The 24,779-nt window shown below is 36.1% G+C and overlaps 1 protein-coding gene and 1 long non-coding RNA gene across 3 annotated transcripts; one reads left to right on the top strand and one right to left on the bottom strand.

The window, feature by feature from the left end:
* The first annotated feature begins 1,197 nt into the window (after positions 1-1,197).
* LOC126820412 (uncharacterized) lies at positions 1,198-6,754 on the top strand. Of its 2 annotated transcripts, none has more exons than XR_007679950.2 (5): positions 1,198-1,452; positions 4,542-4,788; positions 4,984-5,105; positions 6,052-6,140; positions 6,587-6,754. It is a non-coding gene; the product is annotated as an uncharacterized LOC126820412 (long non-coding RNA). The 2 variants fall into 2 exon arrangements; XR_007679949.2 differs by having other exon boundaries at positions 1,199-1,496.
* A 3,742-nt stretch (positions 6,755-10,496) lies between these two features.
* Positions 10,497-24,695, bottom strand: LOC126820865 (cyclin-dependent kinase 2). Its single transcript, XM_050549000.1, has 8 exons — positions 24,327-24,695; positions 23,646-23,723; positions 22,412-22,532; positions 21,199-21,369; positions 19,677-19,778; positions 17,373-17,442; positions 15,917-16,050; positions 10,497-13,136 (listed from the first exon to the last, which is right to left on the bottom strand). Exons 1-8 carry the CDS (start codon positions 24,440-24,442, stop codon positions 13,032-13,034), a joined length of 897 nt encoding a protein of 298 aa, XP_050404957.1. The 5' UTR covers positions 24,443-24,695; the 3' UTR covers positions 10,497-13,031.
* Between the last annotated feature and the right edge of the window lie 84 nt (positions 24,696-24,779).

The following is a 24,779-nucleotide window of genomic DNA, read 5'->3' as shown; positions in this document are numbered from 1 at the left end:
TTGGAAGTAGACTGGAAACGAGGTTAGATTAATAGTATAATAGCCTATATGCTTAGGCCTAGACCTGGGTTTATTTCATTCGAATTTGGTGCCCAAATCAACTATTTAACTCTCGTCATGCATATTTGTGTTAATAAATTATTCCCTTATGTCAAAAAGCGCATGTATTAGAGATTTTGGTTCAATAGAATTTGACAAATTATTTTCTTATTCCTTTTGTTACAGAACACATTCTGTTATATACAGAATATCGTATGCAAAATGAATAATCATCTGGCATGGGTTTAACGTCATCAGCAACCCGGGCCATTCAAGACGGAACAGATAAATAAGGTATAGAAGACCCAATGGATTATCCACATCTATGATTCTCAATATATTGATGTCTATAGATCTAAAAGTATTACTGTTTTCAGCCATTTTTCGGTAGAATATTTATATCTAGTAGAATGGTCTATTTTAAAGTAGCTAAGTCTCTAACTCAATATCATCTAAAATCTTACACGTTGAAAATACGAATTATTTGTCAGTTCAAATCAACATTGATGTTGTGATCTTACCAGGAAAAGGCAGACTTCTGATATCCAATATTTAAGACAAAAAAACATTTTTTACCATTGGTACACGAATCGTGTACCATAGCGCGTTTTAGCGTCATTTGCAACAAGTGACCAGAAAGAACGAGGCTAGACATTATCAATTGGAGACACAGCTCAATAGACTGGAATAACAAGACGCTAGAAATTGCTATAGGATAGAGACATATGCCGTATTTCGCTGGACATAACTGATTTGAAATTAGAGTCAAAACGGAAACACTTGAATGTAAATCAGTTTATATACAATCAGATTACATTATTATATGCGTTGCGACCCATTTGGGTCAATTTCTAGGTCCCAAATATTAGCGATTTAGCTCCTTTAATCGTCTTCATTAGCCCAGTCGGAGCAGAACAGTAGGACGTTAAAACCCTCCATTTTGATAATTAGCCATCTTTCTTTCCCTAATAGTGCATGGTAACAGACAATGAAGAAAACATAAAATATACTTCTACAAAAGAATTTTGAAGCAGATTCGTTCAAACGCTAAGTTTATGCTTAGGTATTATATCAAATTTCTTAACATATATTTTACACTTTCGCACTTTAAATGGGCAATATATAACTTATTATACCGGTTTCCTGGGTTTTAAATGATGCTAATATTTCTATTGCAAGGGGAAATGAAATGGAGTTGATAATCCTAGGCTTATGAAGAAACACGATCATCACGTGTGTAATGGGGGAAATTTTATCCAGACGGTGTTTTTTCCGCTTATCTTCTTGCCAATGGTTAGGTACGCGCCAATGTGTACACGAGTCTTCGGTTGCTCGCCCATCCTAACGACAAGATGCTGTGCAGCTGAAAAGAGAAGAAGGAAAAGTAAACGCAGAAGACAGTGCAAGTGTACCGTAAGACAGATAACATTTTACTTGCCAATGACATAATTATACCGGTATGTGAATCTTTTTATTTGGGCAATAAACAATGTCGGTCACATTATCGGCATCGCTGCCCGTGTTGTATTATAAAATTATGGAATTACAATAAATTTATAAAAAAAAGTGTTTAACTTGTTTTTAAATTGTGTCATGCTTTTTTTTATGCGATATGATTAAATCATTGGAGTATGTCTATCACAAGAGAACGTCCGGTGTCTGCTTAGATTTAACGCTTGATTGCCTGTGTGTGTGTGTGTGAAAGTCAGAATGAACGGTGTTCAAAATATGATCATCGAACACATTTTAGTGTTCATTATCTTTTTCATGCAGTTAAACACCTTATCGTATTCTAAAAAGAACACGTTTTAAGTGTCCGATGTGTTTTCAGATCCAGGGGAAAAAGTTAAACGTATAGTGTTATAAAAACAGAACACATTTTACGCGTCACAAGTGTTCTTGATTAATTATGTTATGTGCAACAAAGAATATTTATATTTTGTGTGCGTCCAAATTGACCGACTTCGATACTTAGCTAATCTCGGTCATGTCAGAGGCTTGATCTATTTGAGTTTTCAGCCCACGGATATTGCGTAAATGACACACGGAATGTTATATTCAAATTACGCCTAGAATATTTTAGATTTATTGTTTCAGAAAGGAAGGGGTTCGAAATGAAAATCCCAGGGATCTTCACAGAATGGGGAAATTGGAAAATTCACCTCATATCTTTGAAAAATATGGCATCTCTCTAACAAAAATTTCGAGACAGAATGTTAAGTTCAATAGAAAGTAAATTTAACGATCTCCTTGCTGAATCTTGCGGACCTAACCATAAAAGAAATGAAATGAAATAGGGTTTAACGTTCTACTGTTCTGCTCCTATACTGGGCTAATGAAGACGGGCATACTCTTATATCGAATTCCAACTGCCAAGGGATCTTTTACATGCATTCTAATGGACCTAACCATAAACTGAGAACCTTCGGATTATTCAAAATGAAATCCAATAACACTCCAAAATATCTAGAGGTTGTTAATAATAAGAAGTTTAAAATTGCGATGTCTATCCTACGATTAAGTACTCGCCAGCTTGCCATTGAAAGGGGTAGATATTTTAAAATACCACCGCAGGATCGTCTCTGTAAAAAAAATGCAATGCAAACCAAATTGAATCTGACCAACATTTTCGTATGGAATGCTAAAAATATGAAGATTTAAGAAAATAATATATATAGCCAACCCTTGACAATACTGGTCTAACCTTTTTATTTGAAGATCTATTCGACCCACCGAGAATTATAGCCACAAGTGTCGCAGCCTTTGTCTACTTCTCTTTTTTGCGGAGAGACAAATGAACTGTTAAATATGCATGATATTTTATTATCTTTTACATGCGCACGTTTTGTATTTTACGGTGGCTGATTTAGGACACGCAAAAAAAAAAATATAATATTATTATATAAGTCGAGCGCTCGAGATAATTAACTCGACTCAAGATACTAAGTCGAGCGCTCGAGATACTAAGTCTAGCGCTCGAGATAATACAGTCGAACACGGGTCAACCGATGTTTTAATCTGTATAATTTGCAGAATAAAGATATTCATTTGTTCGTTTTTACAGCCCATCCAAAGCTAAGAGGAAAAGTCAGTCTCTCCTAGCAAAACTCTGTAACCTCGATATATATAATTATTGATTCGTATAATTTATGCCCGTCCATATTTTTGTTCCCGTCCAAATTTCTGTACTTGTATTTAATACTTGTATATTGTATGTCGAATTCAAAGGACGTTCCGCTGCAACAAAATTATTCCTCTTCTTCATACTACGTACTGCCGTGGTTTGATCGTCTGATCAAATCTCCAAACAATCAACTTTTTCATCATTAATTCATCATCGTACTTATGTTTCATTCTTGAAAATGCACCTGCGGTTTTTTTTGTTTTTTTTTTCCAAATATCACATTTGTTATTTATGACAATCATGCACATTTATGGTATGTTGTCCTCAATGTTTTGATACAATAAAATCTTATCTTATCTATCTCAATCCTTTGACGTCAAGAGAATTATGACGTCATTGATAATAATAACAAAAATAATAGTTGCACTGCAATCACCAAATTACGTCAGTTCACGGCTGGATTCGGAGGAACAAAGCCAGCCAAATGGATGTCCCATCTTGCAGCATAGTGTATTCGATGCAAAAATCTACATATACCGATGTTAATAATGATAATTCTGTTTGGGGTTATTATCCAGTTCCACACTTTGATTGTGAACAGGATGATAACGATGTTTGCGACGAAGCATTGGATAAATTTATTCACAGGATCATTCTGTCAGCTTCCATGAATGATAAAGATGAAGATATATTCGGAATCGGTATGTATGCAGGGGCGGATTGGGGCCGGAAACCGGCCCGGGCTACCGTGTCGGAGCGGCCCCTTTTACTGACCGCGGAGCCCGGACGGGGGGTCCGGGGGCTTTCCGCCGGGAAAATTTTAAAAAATGTAACCCAAATATGCGATTTTGTGGCATAGGCCCTATCTGATTATAATCTCTGTCAAATAGTATATCTCATAAATCGATTAATTTAGGCCAAACCCCGACGTGCAAGTAATTTACAACCATCAATCTGTGAAATCATCATATCGTCATATTATGCAGGATTCCGAATTCCGACCCACACCCAGCACACCCGGCCCAGAAAGTCTAGTGATGGCGTGGCGGTCCGTTAAAGCCACCGGCCACATACATGATCATCGCTCCATGGCCGGTCCAATACCCCCCCCCCCCCCCATATAATGTTCAGCAGAAAAAGTTTTTTTTAGACGAATTGGACAAAATTATTTTTTTCAGTTTTTTGTCCGGCTGGCCCGATCGCCCAATCCGCCCCTGTATGTATATACTAGACCTATACAAATAATATAAAAGAAAAGAACAAAGTTGTTCCTAGGACGGTGGGAAGAAGAAACAGCGAGCTAAAATATGCGGTCCCATGATATTTTTTTGAACTTAGAATAAGTAGATCTAATATTTATTCCAAACTATGATTTCAGTTAACTGCGATGACGGGAATTTGGGTCCATTCGATTTTAAGAGAAAGCCACGAGTGAACGGAGAGAAAGCACAAGAGCGATACGATAAAAGTCAACAAAGATCAAACCCCAATCGCAAAAAAGAACCAAGGAAAAATAAACGGGGTAAAACAGAGAGAGTAAAAGGGACATCTGACGATATGCCGAAAGGAACGACACAACAATTGGAAGGAAAAAGTTATGTTCATGTACCACTTGAAGTTTACAAGTAAGTCAATTCTTATGTGCTATTTGATGGAAATCTTGCCAGCACATCGTTGCCACGGCCTACTCTCATTTCAAATTCCAAATGTAAAGTTGTTTTTTTAGGTGCCTTTAGGCTAGTGTACGAGGGACGTTGAATTTTCGTCCCATTACTAAACGCCGTTTCTTGCCATCTTCTTCTCATTTTACATTATTTTAGAAAGATGATAGAATCTGAGATTGACAGTAAATTGAAACAGATACAAGATTACTATGATCTACAGTATAGACGACAAGAAGAATTACAGCTGGAATCTATGAGAGAATCTATTTACTGGAAAGGTAAATAAGGCCCTGTACTTAACTTAATTAAAGGAGCTCAATCTCTTTGATTTAGATTTTAAAGATAAAGTATTGGACTTTGTTGATCTGATGTGTTACATCAATTAGTGTTGGGACAAGCTCTGAAATGGGTTTTTACGTCCTACTTTTTCTGCTCCAACCGGACTATTGACGACGGGCATATCATGCAAGTGCCGTGAGGGGAATGCCCGGGCAGCGGCGCAACCAGGAACCTCCAAGTTAGCGACCGCGGCTTCCTTGACAAAAATAGAAGTCGGTTTGTTTATTAATTTATATATAGAGATGTAAACCCTATTTATCAAATAAGAATAACTAATAAAATGAGGTTTAGCAACCTACTTTTTTGCACCGACATGGAAAATGAATTTGCGCGCGGGAAGTCACGGTGGCTAAGTGAGTAAGACGCTGGCTCGCTATCCTAGTGGTCGCTGGTTTGATCCCGGTGTTGTCCTGACAAGGACAGCTGTCTCGTTCGGATGGGACGGAAAACCGAGGTCCCGTGTAGACCTACACATTGGCGTGCATGTAAAAGATCCCTTGGCAGTTGGAATTCGATATAAGATTAGGCCGTAGCGCCGCTGTCCGAGCAAAATTTTCCTCATAGCACACTGTTCGGCGTATGCCCGTCTTCATTAACCCAGTAGTCCCGAAATGACCTAGTTTGTGTCGAGTGGACGTTAACCCCCATCCCCCAATGAATTAGTACATGGGACCTCGGTTTTCCATACCTTTCGAACGACTAGACACGGTTCATGGTCAAGCCCTTCGTCCTACGCCACTGACCAGGGGAAATCATATCGGAAAATACTATGTCTTACTCACTGAGCCTCCGCGGCTCATAATAAGAAAAAAAACCATCTTTACAGAAAAGTACCATATTTCTTACTTTTATTTTGTACTAAATCTTATGCCTTTATTTTTACAGATTGTGTTAATCGATTAGAAATGAACTTGTCTATATCTTATTCTGAGTTTGACAAACTCTCTCGTGCTTATGAAAATATAAAACAGAGGGTAAGCAACATATCTAATACTGTTTGCGGTGTCATCCCAGTAAAAGTGGAAGTTTCACTCACAACTAATACTAATTCCTATAAAAAATCAAACCAATTTATTAACAACAATACGCATTCTATAGCGGCGATAATTATGTTATGTCGACCGGATTCTATTCATTTTATTTAAGATGCATTATGTAGGCCTATATAAAGAGCTAAATCTGCCCATTGTATATATTATTGTTTAGACATTTATTTACATGGCAAGCCCACAACCAGTCATCGAATTAGACCACCCACTCCATTTAATCGGTTAACGTTAAAATGGTAAATCGAAACCTCGTTTATTATCGTAGCAATGACAATAAGACTCTCACTATATATTATACTATTCTTGTCCAAGCTTCATCTTTAACTGGAATTAAAGCTCATTTAATTGAACGTTTTGAATTTATTTTGCAGATAAACAGAACTGAATTAAAAGAAAAGAAAAACACAACACCCCATAAAGGTAGACGATCTAACGACAAGAAGCAAGTAAAACAGATTGTACGTGATATGTCAGGTGGTGATAATAACAATCTGGATACAACTCTATAGGCCTAATACAGACCTATACTTTTAAATAAAACAGCTATAACTAAAATATTTTCAATCACGCATTCTTTGTTCGTATTTTTTGGGAATGATACTGAATGAATAAGGGAGCCGTAGTTGCTCAGTGGATAAGTCGCTGGATAGCTAACCTGGAGGTCCCCTCATATCTCAGGGCCTAAAATAACGTTACTTTCTCGTAGCACGGATTCTGTGTCCGCCCGCGTGCGCCGGTCCTAGGTGCGATGTTCAGAGCTGAAAAACGACACCTGTGGACTATTCTGGCGCAGTTTACATAGGAGTTTTTTTGGCTATGCGCAGCCTTTTTTCGCATGAAAACTCAGCACTAGGAAGATAATACACCACTTTTGTTACGATAATTTTTGAATTATAGTTCAAATTCTATCATCACATCAACACTCAAATTCTAGAAGTAACAAGGGTACAAACAAACAAACAAACAAACAAAACAAAAAAAAATCAAAAAAAATCGGATTATTGTCTTCTTTCTCTTCTTCACTTTCACTTTGGTCTTTTACCCTTTCAGGAAAATCCCCAATGTCGCTTGCCGACATTGTTTAGGCGGCGGTGGATCAAGCTCCGGATTGCCATCCATATTTAAATACTTAAAATCGCTGATGATACCGAAAATTCATGAAAATTATGTCAAAAGAAAACTTTTTCAAAGTGAAAGTGAAATGACGGTCAAGGACGCCGCGGATAGGACATAAAGCCTATTGAAAAACCTGACTAGTGAGCTGATGCGACTAGCGCTTACTCGCCTCATCCAAGGGAGTTGATCGAGCGCCAGCTGACCTGATCTGGGAAACTGACCACGACAAGAGGAAACACTCATATGGGCTCAGGAGGCATCGCTACCTTACACCATTTTTTTTCAGAGTCGCGTTTTTTTATTTTCGAAGCACGGGTTTTTCATTTCGAAGCACGTTCGTGCTCCAAGGCACGTGATTTTAGACCCTGTCCCATCCAGGTGTTGGTCTAGAACGTTCCTAAACTTTTACTGGAGTGGTTTCCCTTCGTCGTGCAAGGAGCAGCGTCTAATCGTTTGCATGGAACGAAACACAGAGGTCCCGTAAAAGAGCCCTTGACAGTTGGATTTAATAAGAGTAGGTAGTGGCGCCGATGTCCGGAAAAATTTCCTCATTGCACACTGCATGGCGTATGCCCATCTTCATTAGCCCGTGTACAAACTGGCGTTCGTGTAAAAAAAAAAAAACCCCAAAACACTGGACAGTTGGAATTTGAAATATGAGTATGACCGTAGTGCCGCTGGCCGGGGGAAAAAAATATGGTACACTATATGGCGTATGCCCATCGTCACCAGCACAGTCGGTGCAGAATATTAAAATTGGAATATTCCCCTTTCAGTCAAGGTGTTGTCTCTGGAAATGAGGATTACGTTCGATACACGGTCCATGGTTGAAGGCATATATTTATTTAGTTTATCTCTCCCTTCCGAAACTCGATTGGACCACGCCTGTCTTTATGATCCCAAATGTCTAAGAACGTCATCTTGGAATGGGTTAGATTAGAGCCCGGTCTCCCCTGCTCTGAACTAATTGGTCGTTCATGTACGGCATATTGAAAGATAGGCTGCCAGGCAACGAAACAAACGACCACAGCAACTAAGTCGTCTGGGAGTCAATAAGGGTTGTCGCTTATTACAACACACGAAAATCTGATTACAAGTAACAACCCATTTGGCTTCTATTTCTTCCCTATTCTAATATTTAGCATACAAAACATTTAATATAAATTTCCATAATCATCGGAAATCGTTGAAATTTGACAGGCTTCTTCATCTTATGACCTTAAACACTGTGCCTAGAGCGTCCACAAGATATTTCACAGTAATAATCGGAAACCGTTGAAAAACAATAGGATTTTTCGTCGCATGACCTTTTAACACTGTGTATAAATTTAAAGTCAATCGGATATTAACTTTAGCCTCGAGAGCGTCTACAAGTTTTTTTCAAAGTGATCAAGGACCATAACTCTGGCAGTAATTATCAGATATTGTTGAAAATGAATAGGCTTCTTCGTCTCATGACCTTAAACACTGTGTATAAGTTTAAAGTCAATCGGATATTAACTTTAGCCTCTAGAGCGCCCACAAAATTTTTCAAAGTGATCAAGGGTCATAACCCTGGCAGTAATCGGAAATCACTGAAAATCAATGTATAAATTCGTGTTTATAATATCCTAATAAACAACCCATTTGATCAGATTTTTGGCCAAAGGACGACGCGTGTACACAATACAGCAGTAAAATGCCAAATCTGTATGCTTACTATAGAGCCCAGTGAGCGTGTCGAACCACATATAGTGTCCCTTCCGGTTTAATAAAAATTAATTTCTCGCATACAAAAACTTTTTTGCTTGTGTTACAGAGGGGATTATTTACCAATATATATTTAAGATTTATGCAAACCTTGATGAAAATCGTTGGTCTTCCCCTTTAAATAAGTGGAATAAATACTTCTCAAAATTCTTGAAGTATACTTAGTGTTTTCGACTAAAATCATTGATTTAGCATAAAAGAGTCCTAATGTGGTAAACATTCAATCGTGAGACAGCAGCTTGATTCCAGAAGGGAAAAGATCTAGCAATTTCTATCAGCAGACTCGCCCATCGAGTCTGTCTGGCTAGTGTTTGAGAATGACTTTAGTATTGTAATCTATACTATGCTTGTATCCGGCTATGATATATATATATATATAAAATGTAAAGATAGGTTGCCAGGCAACGAAACATACGACCACAGCAACTAAATCGTCCGGGCAGTCAACAAGAGTTGTCACATATTTTTACTTTTTTCGTCTCATGACCTTCAACACTGTATAAATTTAAAGTCAATCGGATGTTAACTTTGACCTCTAGGGCGTCCACATTTTTTGAAGTGATCAAGGGCCATAACTCTGGAAGTAATTATCGGAAATCGCTGAAAATCAATAGGCTTCTTCGTCTCATGACCTTAAACACTGTGTATAAATTTAAAGTCAATGGGATATTAACTTTAGCCTCTAGAGCGCCCACAATCAACTGTGGACGCCGGATCGCCGGGGGCTACGACAATATACGACCACATTTCAATGTGGGCGTATAAAAACGAACTGTTGCATTGTTATAACTACTGAGAAGACAAACGTCTTAAGAAAACGTGAAGGGCGAGCAAAGACAACCGGAGTCAAATTCTAGACGATCACAAGGCTACTAAATTATGTAGTAAGAAAAGATGCATGGGTCGTGCGTAGGATGTGGCGACCGGTTTGATCAACATCCGCTCTCCACGTCTGACAAAAAGCCCATGGTGCTACATATTCTCAAGTGGAGCTAATTGTAGACAGCATCAGTTTTGTATGGTCAGTAACGTGTGTCCACCCACCTCAACGACGCCCCTCATGCAACGTGGCCGCATGGAGGAGACAAGCCTCTGAATCAGTGCCTCAGTGGTTCTCAACCTTATTTTGCCGACGGCACACCTTGAAATACGGAATACAACCGTAGACAGAAAAACACAGCTATGAACTTTCAGCAGACACTAGTGAATACTCAATTGGGATCACACTGCTCTGAATGATTGTACATGTAGTTAGATGAGTGGGCTGTCAAGTCAAAAGCAAAATTACATAGGCTTGTTCCTCTCATTCATTCCAACAAGTATAAATTTTGACAAGCTTTTATTTTCAATCTCCGCAAATTTGAAATTTGTCAAGAATTCTACCCCATTACCCTATACAGCATAAGAAATAGGCAATAACTGGAAGATATTTTATTAATAATCACAGTAGGTTACATAATTTAAGTGACCTATTTTATAAACATAATAATGATGAATCGTAAGGCTAACAAATTAAAAAGCTAGCATAAAAATATAACAGGCAAATATCAGAAAACCTTTCCTTGGTTTTCTACTATGTTAAAATAACAGTTCATTAACTATAACCAGGGTTTTTTCTTAAATCATAAAACATTTAATATAATGACATGCCAAAGGACAATTTGAAAAGTTTATCCCTAAAACTATTCTCTATTGAGACCTTTTCACTTACTGAAGATTGATCATGAACAAAGTAGGTACATGTACTGTACAGTGTGATACCAGGTAAAATTAAGTTAACAATGCACACTTAGTAATAATTAACTTGTTTATATCATTGATGGTTTATTTAAGTCTACAATTCTTTTTTTCTATTGGGGGGTGGGGGCATTATATATATATACCAACCTAATACCTATTATCCCGAGGGAACACATTCAAAACAGGTATGTTTTAGACATGTTGATGAATGTATTAAGTCTATAATAGCCATTTCTTGTATTTGCCCCTGCCAAACTGACTGTTAGTAGATTTTTGATCCGACATCATAAACAAGTACGCAATAAATTTACAACAAGGAATATCTGACAGGGCATTAAAAATTATACACATTATACACTAATAAGTTCAAAATACATGTATATTTTCATTAAAATCATAATGGCATCAATATCAGGAATGCTCTATATTAGATTCCTCCAGGGATTTAGAACAGTTTAATCTAATATCGCCAGCAGACATTGGATTTCTACGACTACTGACACCATTCTATCATCTAGCACTAAATAAGTATCATAATAACAAAATATATGTATATATCTAAAATATATACAGCTACTAATGGGCATCATTCATTTCACTTCATGCCATTCAATTATATTTTTAAACAATAGTCTCTTTATGATTTAAGCAGGGGATCTACCCTTTCAAAACCTAGTGCTGAGTTTATATAAATATTTTACTCTAGCAAGCATAAATAAAACAGAATCTAAATTTTCACTTACCCCTGCAACCAAACCATGAAATAAAGGATACACATATTACTAATGGTTCTTTCATGAAGAAGTTGGCCTCCTCATAAACTGTTGACTATTTTTTAATAATTACAGGGCTTATAATGATCCAATTACTCATAATGCAAACATTAATAAGTTGTGTAGAGTAAATTCTGATACTGTGTTACATAAAAAAAACTAACACTGACTAGGAGATTAATCTCATTTTGGGAAATGTCTTGAGTTTATTTTGAGCCAGAGAAAAAAATGATAGGTTCCCTGGCAACGAAACATATGCCCACAGCAGCTAAATTGTCCGAGCGGTCAACAAGGGTCGCATATTTATTCTTTTGTAGGTAATTCGGGGCATTTACAATACAATTTTATACGGATAAGATTATAATTTCTATCGTTTGAGGGTTCACAAGGTTCTACAAACTGCAACAAGGGCTTTAACTCTGGAAGTAATTTACAGAAATTGTTGAAATTTGACAGGCTTTTTCGTCTTACTAATTTAAATAATGCATATGAATTTCATACAGATAGGATGATAACTTTTGGCATTCGAACATTTACAAAGTAAAACAAGAACCATAAATCTAGAAGTAATTGACCGAAATTGCTGAAATTAAATAGACTTCTTTGTTTCACTAATTTAAATAATGCGTATAAAATTTTAAAAAGTTTGGATGATAACTTTTGGTGTTAGAAGCTTCACAAGGTTTAACAAAGTGAAACAAGGAACATAACTCTAGAAGTAATTAAATAAGCTTCTTCAATGCACTAATGTAAACAACATATATAAATTTTAAAACAATCGGGTGATAACTTTTGGCGTTAAGAACATTCACAAGAAATTGTGGACAACAGACGGATGGACCGATGGCAATAAGAACTGTTTTTGTTACAACTGCACTCAAATTTATAACCATATGCCTCAAATACAAAGTTGACATACATGTAGCTACAACTTTCAGTTACCTAACAACAAACCAATAAGCAACTTGATTGATTTAGGATCCAAGAAAGAGAAGTAACATGGATAAAACTATAACGAGCAACAAACCATGTGACCATTAAAAATAAGTCAATATCTCCACCAATCACAACAGTTGAAACAATCCGTCTGCTTTGGTTTTGATTACTGTAGTCAATTAGTCACTATTGTACTTCCACCATACCAATTATTAGGAATGACAAAACACGACTCGTGTCACTCATTGTAGTTCTGTCAATCCAAAATTCCGAAGAAATCATAATCAGGTTAAACCAAAGCATATATACAAAAAAGTGCACTAATTCAAAAATTGGCATGAACATAAAATTTACTGATTAAATAACAATGCAATATATAGCATACTATTGTCTTTCTAAATATAAGCTCGCTAAATGTAATATTAGTAATATTACTAGATTAAATCATGTTATATAACATATAATCAGTAAATATGTGACTTCACTACATATATTCCAGTTCTCACATAGACATATTAGGTCGGTGAATGTTGACATCACTAAAATAAGGATGTAATAAGGCAGCTTTTGCAGATACTCTTCGGCTTGGTTCGTAATATAACATTTTCTGAAATGGAAAGAATAGGTTTTAACAGTTTCTCGAGATAAACTCACAGATGATTTCAAACAAGTCATTCAGAAACATACAGTAGGATTTTCGAAGCATTCTCAAGCAATCTTTCTAACTTGGGATGAGAAATAGCACAATATCAACTTTAAAGTTTTGTATGATTCTGTGGCTGATCTGTATAACTTACTGAATGGTATCCGAGGTGCACCACCTCATTTAAAAAATTCAATGACTATTTATACTAGTCCATGTAAGGCCGCAGTTAATTAATTGTATGTTTCTCATGACCTGAGATTTTGAAAACAACATGCTATATGAGGTAATTATTAATTATTGAGATGAAATCCAAAACTTGACGAAAAAACTAAAGCAACATAAACTCTTATAGGTATGGGCATGCTGTGGTTTATAATATAAAGCTCTTCAGTCCATTGATAAGTACACAGGAAGAGATCTTTTTAAAGAAAACTCTGGGCTCAGGGCTAGTATATTTCATAAGATTTCTTAGGAGTATGCGATCTGTTTCTAAAATATAAAAATTTATTTGATTAAAGATAAAGTCTTTAGCAACTCCTAAGAAAGTTCTTTGAATTAAGGCATTTTTCTCTCTCAAACACATTAATTTCTGAGTAGATATATTTTTTAAATTTTTGAACACAATTAATATCTATAGGGTATTTTAAAGTTTCCAACAACTTTAGAGTAATAATATCAAAGATGTCTGGTCAATAGCGATCCAGTCGTTTCCATTTCTGACCAAAACTTCGTCAACTTCGAACGAATTTTGAGTCAGCACTAAGTCTAAAAAATTGACACTCGTACCGTTGTTTCTACTTTCAGTTTCACTATCAACATGTGCGAGTCAATGTCTCGAATTTCTCTATGAATGAGGCACATACGGTTGTGTAATCGACTCTTTCTCTGGGAAAATCTTTGCTGTTGGTTTTAACAGTATAAGTGAATTTTTCGTTAGGACAACAGTACATGTGCAAACAACCATTTTGTTGTGCAAAGCAGACAAAATTTATCAAAGGAAAAACGTGACTGGTTAATACTTCCATGGATCTACATTGTATTACTGTTGTCATTCCTTTTTAAATATGTCTCAGCGATAATTAGAAATTAACATAAATCCTTAATGCAAACAGCGGCTGCCAGGCATGATACGCCTACTTTTTCGAGAGATGGATAGAGAACAAGCTAAAAAAGAAAGTGATTTTTCCTACAATCAAGGGCCATAATTCAGGAAATTACAATTCAATATGCGCAAATATCGAAAGGAAACAAGATCTTTGTGTTATAAACTTACATTTCAAGTAACAACAAAATCGGATAAAAATTGTGACCTCTATGGGGTCCACAACCTTGATATACCATATTTTTACGTTATTTGAGAACGAACAGCGGCCATTTTGTCTGTCAATTTTGGGCCGATTTACATGAAATTCGAACTCAGCCATCCTTAGGGTGTAACGGTGATATAATACGTTTTTTTAAATCGGATAAATATTATGACCTCTATAGGGTCCACAAGCTAAAAACGTGATTTTTCGTACAGTCAGGGGCCATAATTCAGGAAGTTACGGTCCGATATGCGCGAATATCAAAAGGAACTGAGATCTTTGGGTTATAAACTTACATTTCAAGTTTAAACAAAATCGGATAAAAATTGTAACCTCTATAGGGTCCACAACCTTGATATACCATATTTTTTTACGCTATTTGAGAACGAACGGCGGCCATTTTGTCTGTCAATTTTGGGCCGATTTTCATGAAATTCAAACTCAGCCATCCTTAGGGTGTAACGGTGATATAATAATACTTTTTTTTAAATCGGATAAAAATTATGACTTCTATAGGGTCCACAAGCTAAAAAACGCTATTTTTCGTACAATCAGGGGCCATAATTCAGGAAGTTACAGTCCGATATGCGCGAATATCGAAAGGAACCAAGATCTTTGGGTTATAAACTTACATTTCAAGTTTCAACAAAATCGGATAATAATTGTGACCTCTATAGTGTCCACAAGCTAAAAACGTGATTTTCCATACAAACAGGGGCCATAATCCATGAAGTTTCGATCCGATACATGCCAATATCAAAAGGAACCAAGATCTTATGGAGATAAACCTATATTTCAAGTTTCGTCAAAATCGGATAAGAATTGTGACCTGTAGAGTGTCCACAACCAAATTGTGCGGACGGATAGGGGCGACATGAAAATGTGGGCGTATAAAATGTTTAACAACCGAGTTTATGGAATTTATTCGATAATATACGACACCATGTATTAAAATTTCTTCCAAGACGACAGTCTTGTTAAAATCACTGACTAAAATGTGTCTGGGTAATCGTGATGGCTTCATATTAGAACTTTCGGTTTTACGGAAAGACTTCGTATTTTTGCCGATTTAATTATACGCCATAGACCCGTGGAGTTATAAATAGAACAGTTTAATAGAACAGTATAATATGCTTTATATTCAGTTACATATTTATGGATACAATAAACAGATTATCGCTGAGGCAAAAAAAAAATGTGGCTTTACAAATATTATCAATGAATTTTCTCCTTACTAAATTTGACCGAATCATTAAAGAAGTGCTTGATTATTACGGATGAAAACAGACATGCGGGCGGGTCATGAGAAACAGACAATTAATTAACCGCAGCCTAATGGAAACAATGATAATGTCAATTGCATTCATTTTTTCTGTCATTTAGTTCTTTTAGGAAAAGTTTTGTTTATTTCAGAAAATGAACACATGCACTCACTGTTATTAAATCTTTGCCTTCTTCAGCTAAGACAGTGACTACATTAGCTATTGGTTGTGACGGCCATCTTGGAAATGTTGTTTTAAAATCAGGTAACTGTGATATGCCAGGCCATGTTGTTTCATCTGGTGTACCTGAATCCAATTACATACAAATTAAAATCATATTACTGTATGGTGTTATTTTGTCCATTGCCAATTTGAACTAGGCCCGGGGCAACCAGAGTTTGAGAATTAGCCTATAAAGCTACTGGAAGACGGATTCTTAATCTTTTAACATTAATTAGAAATTTTGAATAATAAGTCCCAAAAACAGTGAATCAAGTCTATAATCAGTGTTTCCGCTAGCCTTCAAAATTTACCGATACACCATACCTGTAAAGGTTAAAAATACTGGTACACTCGTAATTTTACCAGTCTGATGAAAACCAAATTTTACCACTTATTAATCTTGTAAATGTATTCAAATAGAGGGAGAAAGAGAAATGGGGTTTAACGTCCACTCGACACAAACTAGGTCATTTCGGGACTAACATATGGTTTAATTTTATTTCAATAATTCGCTTGCGCGTAGGGGTCTTTAGCAGTGGGAGGAAACCGGAGGACCCGGAGAAAACCCACAAGGTTGGACAGGCGAACCTACTCCTTGTCACGTACAACCGGGGATTCGAAACCACGCCAGTCGACTCAATGACAGACTTTATGATACAGCGCGCACGCGCTAACCATTCAGCCATCCAACCCCCCTGTATTAAAATAAATAAACACTTCACTGAAACATATTGTGAAAATAAGCCAGCTGAATCTCATCATGGATTGTATTGTGAATCGCGAGAATCGCACGTCCTTGACGCTCCATATGAATTCCAGGTAGATATTAAAATAATAATTGGATCATACATTTGATGGTTTCACAGACCAGTTGTTAGTTAAATTTAAATCTTCATTGAATATGATCCACTGATAGAACACCGAATGCTCCGAGAAACAGTCATTAATAATATATTTTCCCAACAAAATCTCCAATGCCGAATACCGATAAAACTGCTGGAATTAGGTCAATGAATCAGAGATGTTAGCTTTAGTTTTAAATACTGTTTAACGTCATGATTTTTATTTTATACTTTATACACATGCTGACAGAAGCTCTATTTTATAAATGTTGTCGTTATTATTGAAGGCTATGACATAGTTAACAAAATTTTATTTTAAAGCACAAGATTTTTGACACAAGTTATGAATGGAAAGATAAAGTTGTAGTCAATTTTGTTGACGTTTACGATTTTCCATTATCACTGTTTACCGGTCCCATGGATCGTCGGGAAGATAATTTACCAGTACCCGTTAAAATTTACCAGTATAAAACTGAAAAATACCGGTTATCGGAAACTCTGATAATATGATCTGACTCCATGCAAATTGAAATATTCCTAACTATTTAGCCATCCTATACTTACCCAAAGTTCGAAAAATTCGGAAAAGTTGGTCAATTTCTGAATCTCCAGGGAAAAGTGGTCTTCTTGTAATCTGAAAGAATTACGAAGAATATATATACAGTGGACTCTGTCACATCCGACATCGTACGGGATCGGTTACAATAATTCGGATCACACAGCGTTTCGGAATACCGAGCTTTCTCCAAAACCGGAAATACTGTAACTTCGAAAACCGGAAGTATTTTTATATTGTAGCTTCGAATCACCAGAATGCTATTCCCTTTATAAATGATAAACTTTTCTGTACTTTCAAAATTTTATTACATTAAATAATTAACAATAACAATGCATGCGTACAATAATTCATAAAATCATTTACATGTAATATCAATGCATGCTTACAATATATTTATAAATATCAATGCATGTAATCGTTTAAAGTAGTTTGCTTAAGATTAACGGCTAAATCCTTCTGCGCAGGTCATGGAACTTTCTCGAAATCTGCTATAAGTTGCCGCTTTACATCTAATGTCAAATCTGTTCGGGCACGCTTTGCAGGACGTTCAGACATTTTGAATACAATAATGTATAATGATTCTTCAATCACGGCAATTTTTATATAATGTCGCGGTAAAGTATTCAACAAAGAATTTATAACATTATCAAAGTAATCAACACAGACCGGCGCTTGCGAGTTTTAATCTCACCGATAATTGATTGGTGATTGCTTGTTAATCTTTTCTGGCTCCACACCCATTGAGTTTTAATCTCACCGATAATTGGATGCTTCACACCCACCGTTTGAAGTACGGATTATACGGTGTCGTTTCAATGGAAATTATGTGACGGGACGGCTGATTGATGTCGGAATCTGGAACATACAGAATTCGGAATTACCAGCGATTTTTTGGCTGAAGTAATAAGGAAATAAATCGGGACATGAAAATCGTGTCAGATGTCACATCCGGAGTGATCAGAGATCGAATGTGACAGAGTCCACTGTGTATATATATATATATATATATATATATATATATCTGGTGTACCTGAAACCAATTACCTACAAATTAAAATCATATTACTGTACCGTGTTATATACGTCATATAAAATATCTGAAGACACCCATAGAAGGCAGACAGCTAGCTTATATGATTTAATGTATGTCAGAATGAAGTAAAGTGGAGAATTTTTTACCTGGATGTTTTTTTTAAAATTTATTTATGAATTTATCTACCGTAAACAAAGAAGTACATTTACTTTAATATATATATATATATACTTTAAATCAATACTTTAAATGGATTTCAAACCGCAGGCCAGTTCCTGGTGTGACTTAAAGGGATAATCAACTGGTCAGTTTATTTTACTTTGTAAACGTTTGCCTGCTAGACACTAAATGTTCACGTGGCTGATGAGAGACACTGTTAAGTTTAATACAAACAGTAAGAAACCACTAGACATCTACTTGCAATGCAGTTCTTTATATGGGATCAGCTTCCACTTAACACAAACTAGACAATAATTCTCTTGTATATAGTGGGAGGAAACTGGATACATAATGGTAGTGTAGTGTCTCTACTCCTTGGTCACATTCAAGTCTGGGATCAAAATAACAACCCAAGCCACTTCTCATTTAAAGTAATCCAGCTAAATAGTTTTAACTGTGCACAGCCCCAAGTACAAATTTATTTCGTTTTTTATAAACAGGTTAATACATGTATATCGGCTGCAGCTTTCACTCACTGTAAACAAGTTATGGGCATATTTAATTATTTTAAAAGCCTTTCGAGGGTTGCCCTGATAACAAAACAGCAAGCATCTTAAAGATACATTATGGGAGATTAGATAAAGAGCTGTCAGTTCTCACACTATATATAGTTAAAAACTAGATAATGTAAAGGGTATTTGCTGAAAATTTCAGTCAAATTGATCCACTCTGAACTGAGAATTTAGCGATTGAATTTTCGGGCTAGCCTCGATCATCATTACTGTACTAAAGTCGGTACGATAAAAAAAACATAGTCTCGATTATCCATTTCATGATTTAATCATGAATGAGAGTTGAGCAGAAAATCCGACCCTAATTCAGTAAATATCGCAGGCTAGCGATTACATTGAGGTGGATTATGGTCTGGATGAATTAATTAATGTCTAATTAATATTTTAGGTAACATTTCAGGCCTAAAGAAAGACCTGCAATAGGCAGATTTAGCTCCTGTATAATGTATGTTTAACTGGTTAATCAAACGATTTGTACTTCAGGTTCTGCATTTTTGACACTATATCAGATAATGACTTTTCTGTTAAATGTAATAGAAACTAACCATTTCGGCAAAGATACATCCCAAGCTCCATACATCTACAGGTGTTGAATAAAATCGACTACCAAGAAGAATTTCTGGAGCTCTGTACCATAATGTCACAACCTTAAAAAAAATAACATCATTAGGCTACACAAAATAAATGTCTTGTTTCTCGGGCAACTGACAGCTGAAACTGTAGGGGGGGAGGGCGGTTTATTTTTTTTTTTTATCTCATTTATGGCTAGAGGATGGTGCAAAATAAAATTTGCCTATTGTTGAAAATTGTTTGGGCGGGAGGGCGGCCTTGTATTTTTTTTTTTTTTTTAATGAGAAAGTCATTACTTGTCTACGGTTTTGCTTTCAATTATATATTATACATACTTAGAACATAAACCCAAAAATCAAGTCTACTCAAACACTGAACACTGACTGAAAGGAAAATAATTTTCCATATTTAATTCACGTAATGTAGCTTACTAATGGTAATGGTGACAACCATAATTGAAATTGGTTTAAAATAAAATTCCGTACGACTATTAATAGCCGTCCATAGTAACGACAATATTTTAAAGAGTAAACCTCTGTCAGCATGTGTATCAAAAATAATCATCACGGTAAACCACACTGCGATCTAAATCTAGTACCGCTGGTTTATAATGATTGACCTAATTCCAACCAATGTCACGTGTCATCGGTATATGACTGTTTCTCAGGTTATTCGGTGTGTTTCTCAGGATATTCGGTGTTCTATCTGGGGTTTATATCGAATGAGTATTTAAATTTAACTAACAACTCGTCAGTAAAACCATCAAATGTGTAATCCAATTATTATTTTCCGGATTATCAAAACTATCGTTAAATGTGCTAATGACCCAGATTCTGACTAAGGTATGGTGACTATCATCGTATCGTATTCGTAGCCACAAGTTATAATAATTAACCTGTTCTACGATTCATTGTTTTATAAGTAGGATTTTTTCAAACATGGACCGACTGAAGCCAGCAATAATGAGCCGATTAAGATCGAATGATTGAAATACATTGCATTGTTGTCAATGACTTTCGATGTTTAACATGAATCAAATTCTAGTTCACAAGGGGAGGTAATTAAAATCACGTGATACAAAAATGGAGGTTCTTTCGATATCAATAAAAAAAGACCCGTAAATGAGCGTTTACATCTGAATCAGTTTAATACATTTGAATGGATATTCACGTATGGGGCATGTAGATACATGCGGCATATTTTTTTTATGACTTGCTTATCGATGTTCGGGCGGGCGTTACATATTTTTTATTTTTCATCAAGACTAATAAATAGGCCGCACGCGCAACCAATTTTGCGTGCGGGCGGTGCCCGAGAAACAACTTATTTTATTTGTGTTGCCTTAAATACTTTTCACAATGCTTTGTTAAAACAATCTCTAGACCTATAGTTAGGTATAAACAGGGTCAAGAATTGTTATTAATTGTGAAACACTTCAATTAGAACTTACTTTTGAAACATATTACATCAGACTTTTATTATGAATCATTTTCTTACCTCATGAGTATATGTCCTTACAGGAACACCAAATGCCCTTGCTAAACCAAAATCTGCCAGTTTTATATTGCCTTGCATATCGATTAACAAATTTTGTGGTTTCAAGTCTCGGTGTAAAACTCTGTGGGCATGACAGAAAGCAATACCTTGTAACAGTTGAAACATATAACTCTGGAAACAGATAAATCTAAGGTATAACAAAAATAAACCTAGGATATGGTAATCTTAGGATCAGATGAGATCATGGAGGACAAAAGAATTTGCAAATGTAATCTTTTGAACGTTAAGTCACTATTTGGCTATTGTAAATCTTTCGTAGTGTACCCTCAGGCTCTATTGTATTTCTGCTGATATATTATATTAGGATCTCAAATTTTTGAAAATAAGGTACCGATCGCCTGGCAAAGAAAAGTATCTAGATGTGGGAATAGTACAAAAAGAGTGCTAAAAAAATGCCTGAAATTTGGGGTTTGATGAAGAGTATGCAGAAACATTTTACCTGACATGCCCTATCCCTGCCTTCATTAGCCTGGCTGGTGCATAAAAGTAGGACATTAAACATACATTATGCAAGAGCTAAATCTGCCTATTTCAGGTCTTTCTTTAGGCCCGAAATGTTATCTAAATTATTAATTAGACATTAATTAACCTATCCAGGCCATAATCAACTCTAGATGGCAGCACTAGCCTGCGATCTTTAGTGGATTGTAGGCCGATTTACTGCATAACTTCCCTTCTCTATTAAACGATTAAATGGGTAATCGAGACTATGCTGTTTATCGTACTGACTTTAGTAATGATGACCGAGGCTTATGGGAATTTCAGTCGCTCAGTTCTCGGTTCATAGTGGATCAATTTGAATGAAATTTTCACCAAATTGCCTTTACATTATCTAGTTTTTAACTATTATAGTAAGAACTTTCAACTCGTTACCGAATCTCCCATAATGTATCTTTAAACAATATTTCATTTCTTATAAATGTAAATGAGGATTGTATATCAACACTGATTTCAATATCTATTAAAGCAATCAGTATTGCTTGCTGACTGTGATAAATTATTTCAGTTGCGGTAACTTAAATATCTAATGGAAGTTACACACCATCTTTGTTATATCAGCTAAGCCTTAGAAAATGCATACAGGCCATTTAAAAATAGGTATGATTGTACGTAGGTATATTCTAAAGAGTAAATGTTTCAGTTCATGTAATACCTTCACAAGCTGTGATGCTAGACCAGAAGGTGGTGCCATATCCATATATTTCTTCAAATCTTGATTTAAATATTCAAACACCAAATACAATTTCATTTCACTGTGAATCACATCCAGTAATCTGAAAAACATAAATATAATGTACATGTATCACAATTAGTAAGAAAAAACAGAAACAAGCAACAAACAGCTCAACTTTTATTTTTAGACGTCATTGGCTGCTACTAATTCCCAAAGATGGTCAGACATGAAATGGGGTTTAACGGTTAACTAACCAAGCTATAATATGAACACACCATGCAGTGGGCTATGAGGGAAATTCAAACTTTTAAGGGTTCTTTTATGTCCATGCCAACATGTACATGGGATCTTGGTTTTTAGTTCCACCCAAAACAACTAGCCCAGATGCTTTCTTGACAGTATTGAATATACATTATGGCAATGAACATTAGTATTGAACCAGTGTATCGAATATTATCAGGGGTAGATCTAGGAATTTTGAAAAGGGGGGGCGCCACAAAATGAGGGCATTTGGGGTGGGGGGGAGTCCCCCAAGAAAATTATCTGTCATTTCCTTGCATCTGTAGCCATTCCAAGAGCTATTTGGCTGATGTTTTCGTCTTAGTAAACGTTCAGAAATTGTTGAAAAAGAGCCTTAAAATCGAGCAAAAAAGTCAGTTGAACATGCGACTCGAAAATTGTCAAGGCGAGCGAGGCATTATGATGGAAAAAAAAGACAAATCTATTCCCTAGCCCCTCACTATTTAAGCCTTGTAACTTGTACTTTGTACTGTCCACACATGAAACAATGCTACATCAAGTTGCACTCATGCGCGTCGGTGATGGGCATGAGTGTATACGCCGCCGATTCCACAAGATGTCTGTCTATAGTCACTCTATAGGATTAGGGCACCGTCAGCTAAACAACAAGAATTCGTTTGAAAGTGGAAGCATTAATTAGACCAGACTGGTGTGTTTGAATCGATGGTTTAAGTCATTTGGGATCCCTGCAACAGGTTGGGAACGGACATATTTGGGTCTGAGAAAGTGCACTTTCAGCAGTAAAAAAGGGCACTGTCAAAAATTAGGGGGGGGGGGCGCCCCTCGCCCCCCCCCCCTTAAATCCGCCTCTGATTATTTACCAGTTTGTTCTACTATGGTGGTCACGACTATTATTATAGTAATGATTAAGTCAGAACAATGCACAGATTATAGGTGCAAAAGACATCATTACCTGACAACATTAGGATGTTCTAATTCTTTCAGAAGGGATATTTCTCTTATGGCTGTGCTTGGTACACCTTCAGACTCACTGAAAAAAAAAGTGGTGCTTAGATACTTGGAAGCTTAAGATTTAGTTTGTTATTATAGGCAGTATGCAGTTATTTATCTTTTTATTTACATTACAGATAGTCCATCAAATCTGAAATCTCCATGTATGTACGCCTACACTAACACTGTCATTACCGGTACCAAATTTTCTTACGCATATTGTGTTGACCACCTCACCTGGTAAATTAAATACTCCATACTGTACATACTACAGTATTAGTAACCTTATTTCATTGCAGGCAAATCCTGAACAAGAATTAACAACCTGTCCACCACTTGCATTGTGTAGGGTAAGAATCAACAGGCCTGGTGTAGATGACTAGATCTACTATTGTTAGCCTTCTCTATCGTCTCCTGTTTTAATTTTGACAGCACTAGCCTACCCTATGTAGCCTACCAGTAGGCCTAAATGATATTAATAATCACAATGGTAGGACTTTTCCTGAAGGGGTTTGTATTCCTGCTGCCTTTCTATGTTTGGTTCAGTAGTTGACATTTAAAATGAACACAACCCTACTCATCAAGAGAAATGAAAGTTTTTGTTTTCATGTTTAAAACCAAATTATTTATTTTATTTGCTTACGAATCAAGGCGTATTTTCTTGAGTGCAACTAAGTGGCCGGTGATCTTGTCTCTGGCTTTATAGACGACTCCATAAGTTCCTTCGCCGATCTTTTCTATCTTCTGGAAATTCTCCATGATTAGTGGAACAATCCTACCCCATATATCTCAGTATTTTGATCCTGATGATCAGTGATGTCCCGATATTTCCAGACGATAACAACCCTCCTTTCTTCACGCCTGGGTGTTTCCCGCGCTACCTATTGTGCGGGAATATTTTCATTCATTCCATTGGACACATTTGGTAAAGCGTGGGTCAATTTAGGTTCAAGGGGCGGGGCTAATCAATGTTTTTGTTTACGTCCGTATCGCATCTTTCTTTCCGGCAAACTTTGATGCATTTATTTGAACAACTTCTTGTTATATAATCTAGTTTTGAAGATTTTTTAGTTGCTAAATAAGAAATGTAATATTC

The sequence above is a fragment of the Patella vulgata genome, chromosome 5 (assembly GCF_932274485.2).
Source record: "Patella vulgata chromosome 5, xgPatVulg1.2, whole genome shotgun sequence".
In the NCBI taxonomy this organism is placed as follows: Eukaryota; Metazoa; Mollusca; class Gastropoda; family Patellidae; genus Patella; species Patella vulgata.
The sequence above is the reverse complement of the archived record's forward strand: the minus strand, read 5'-3'. Positions and strand labels throughout refer to the sequence as shown.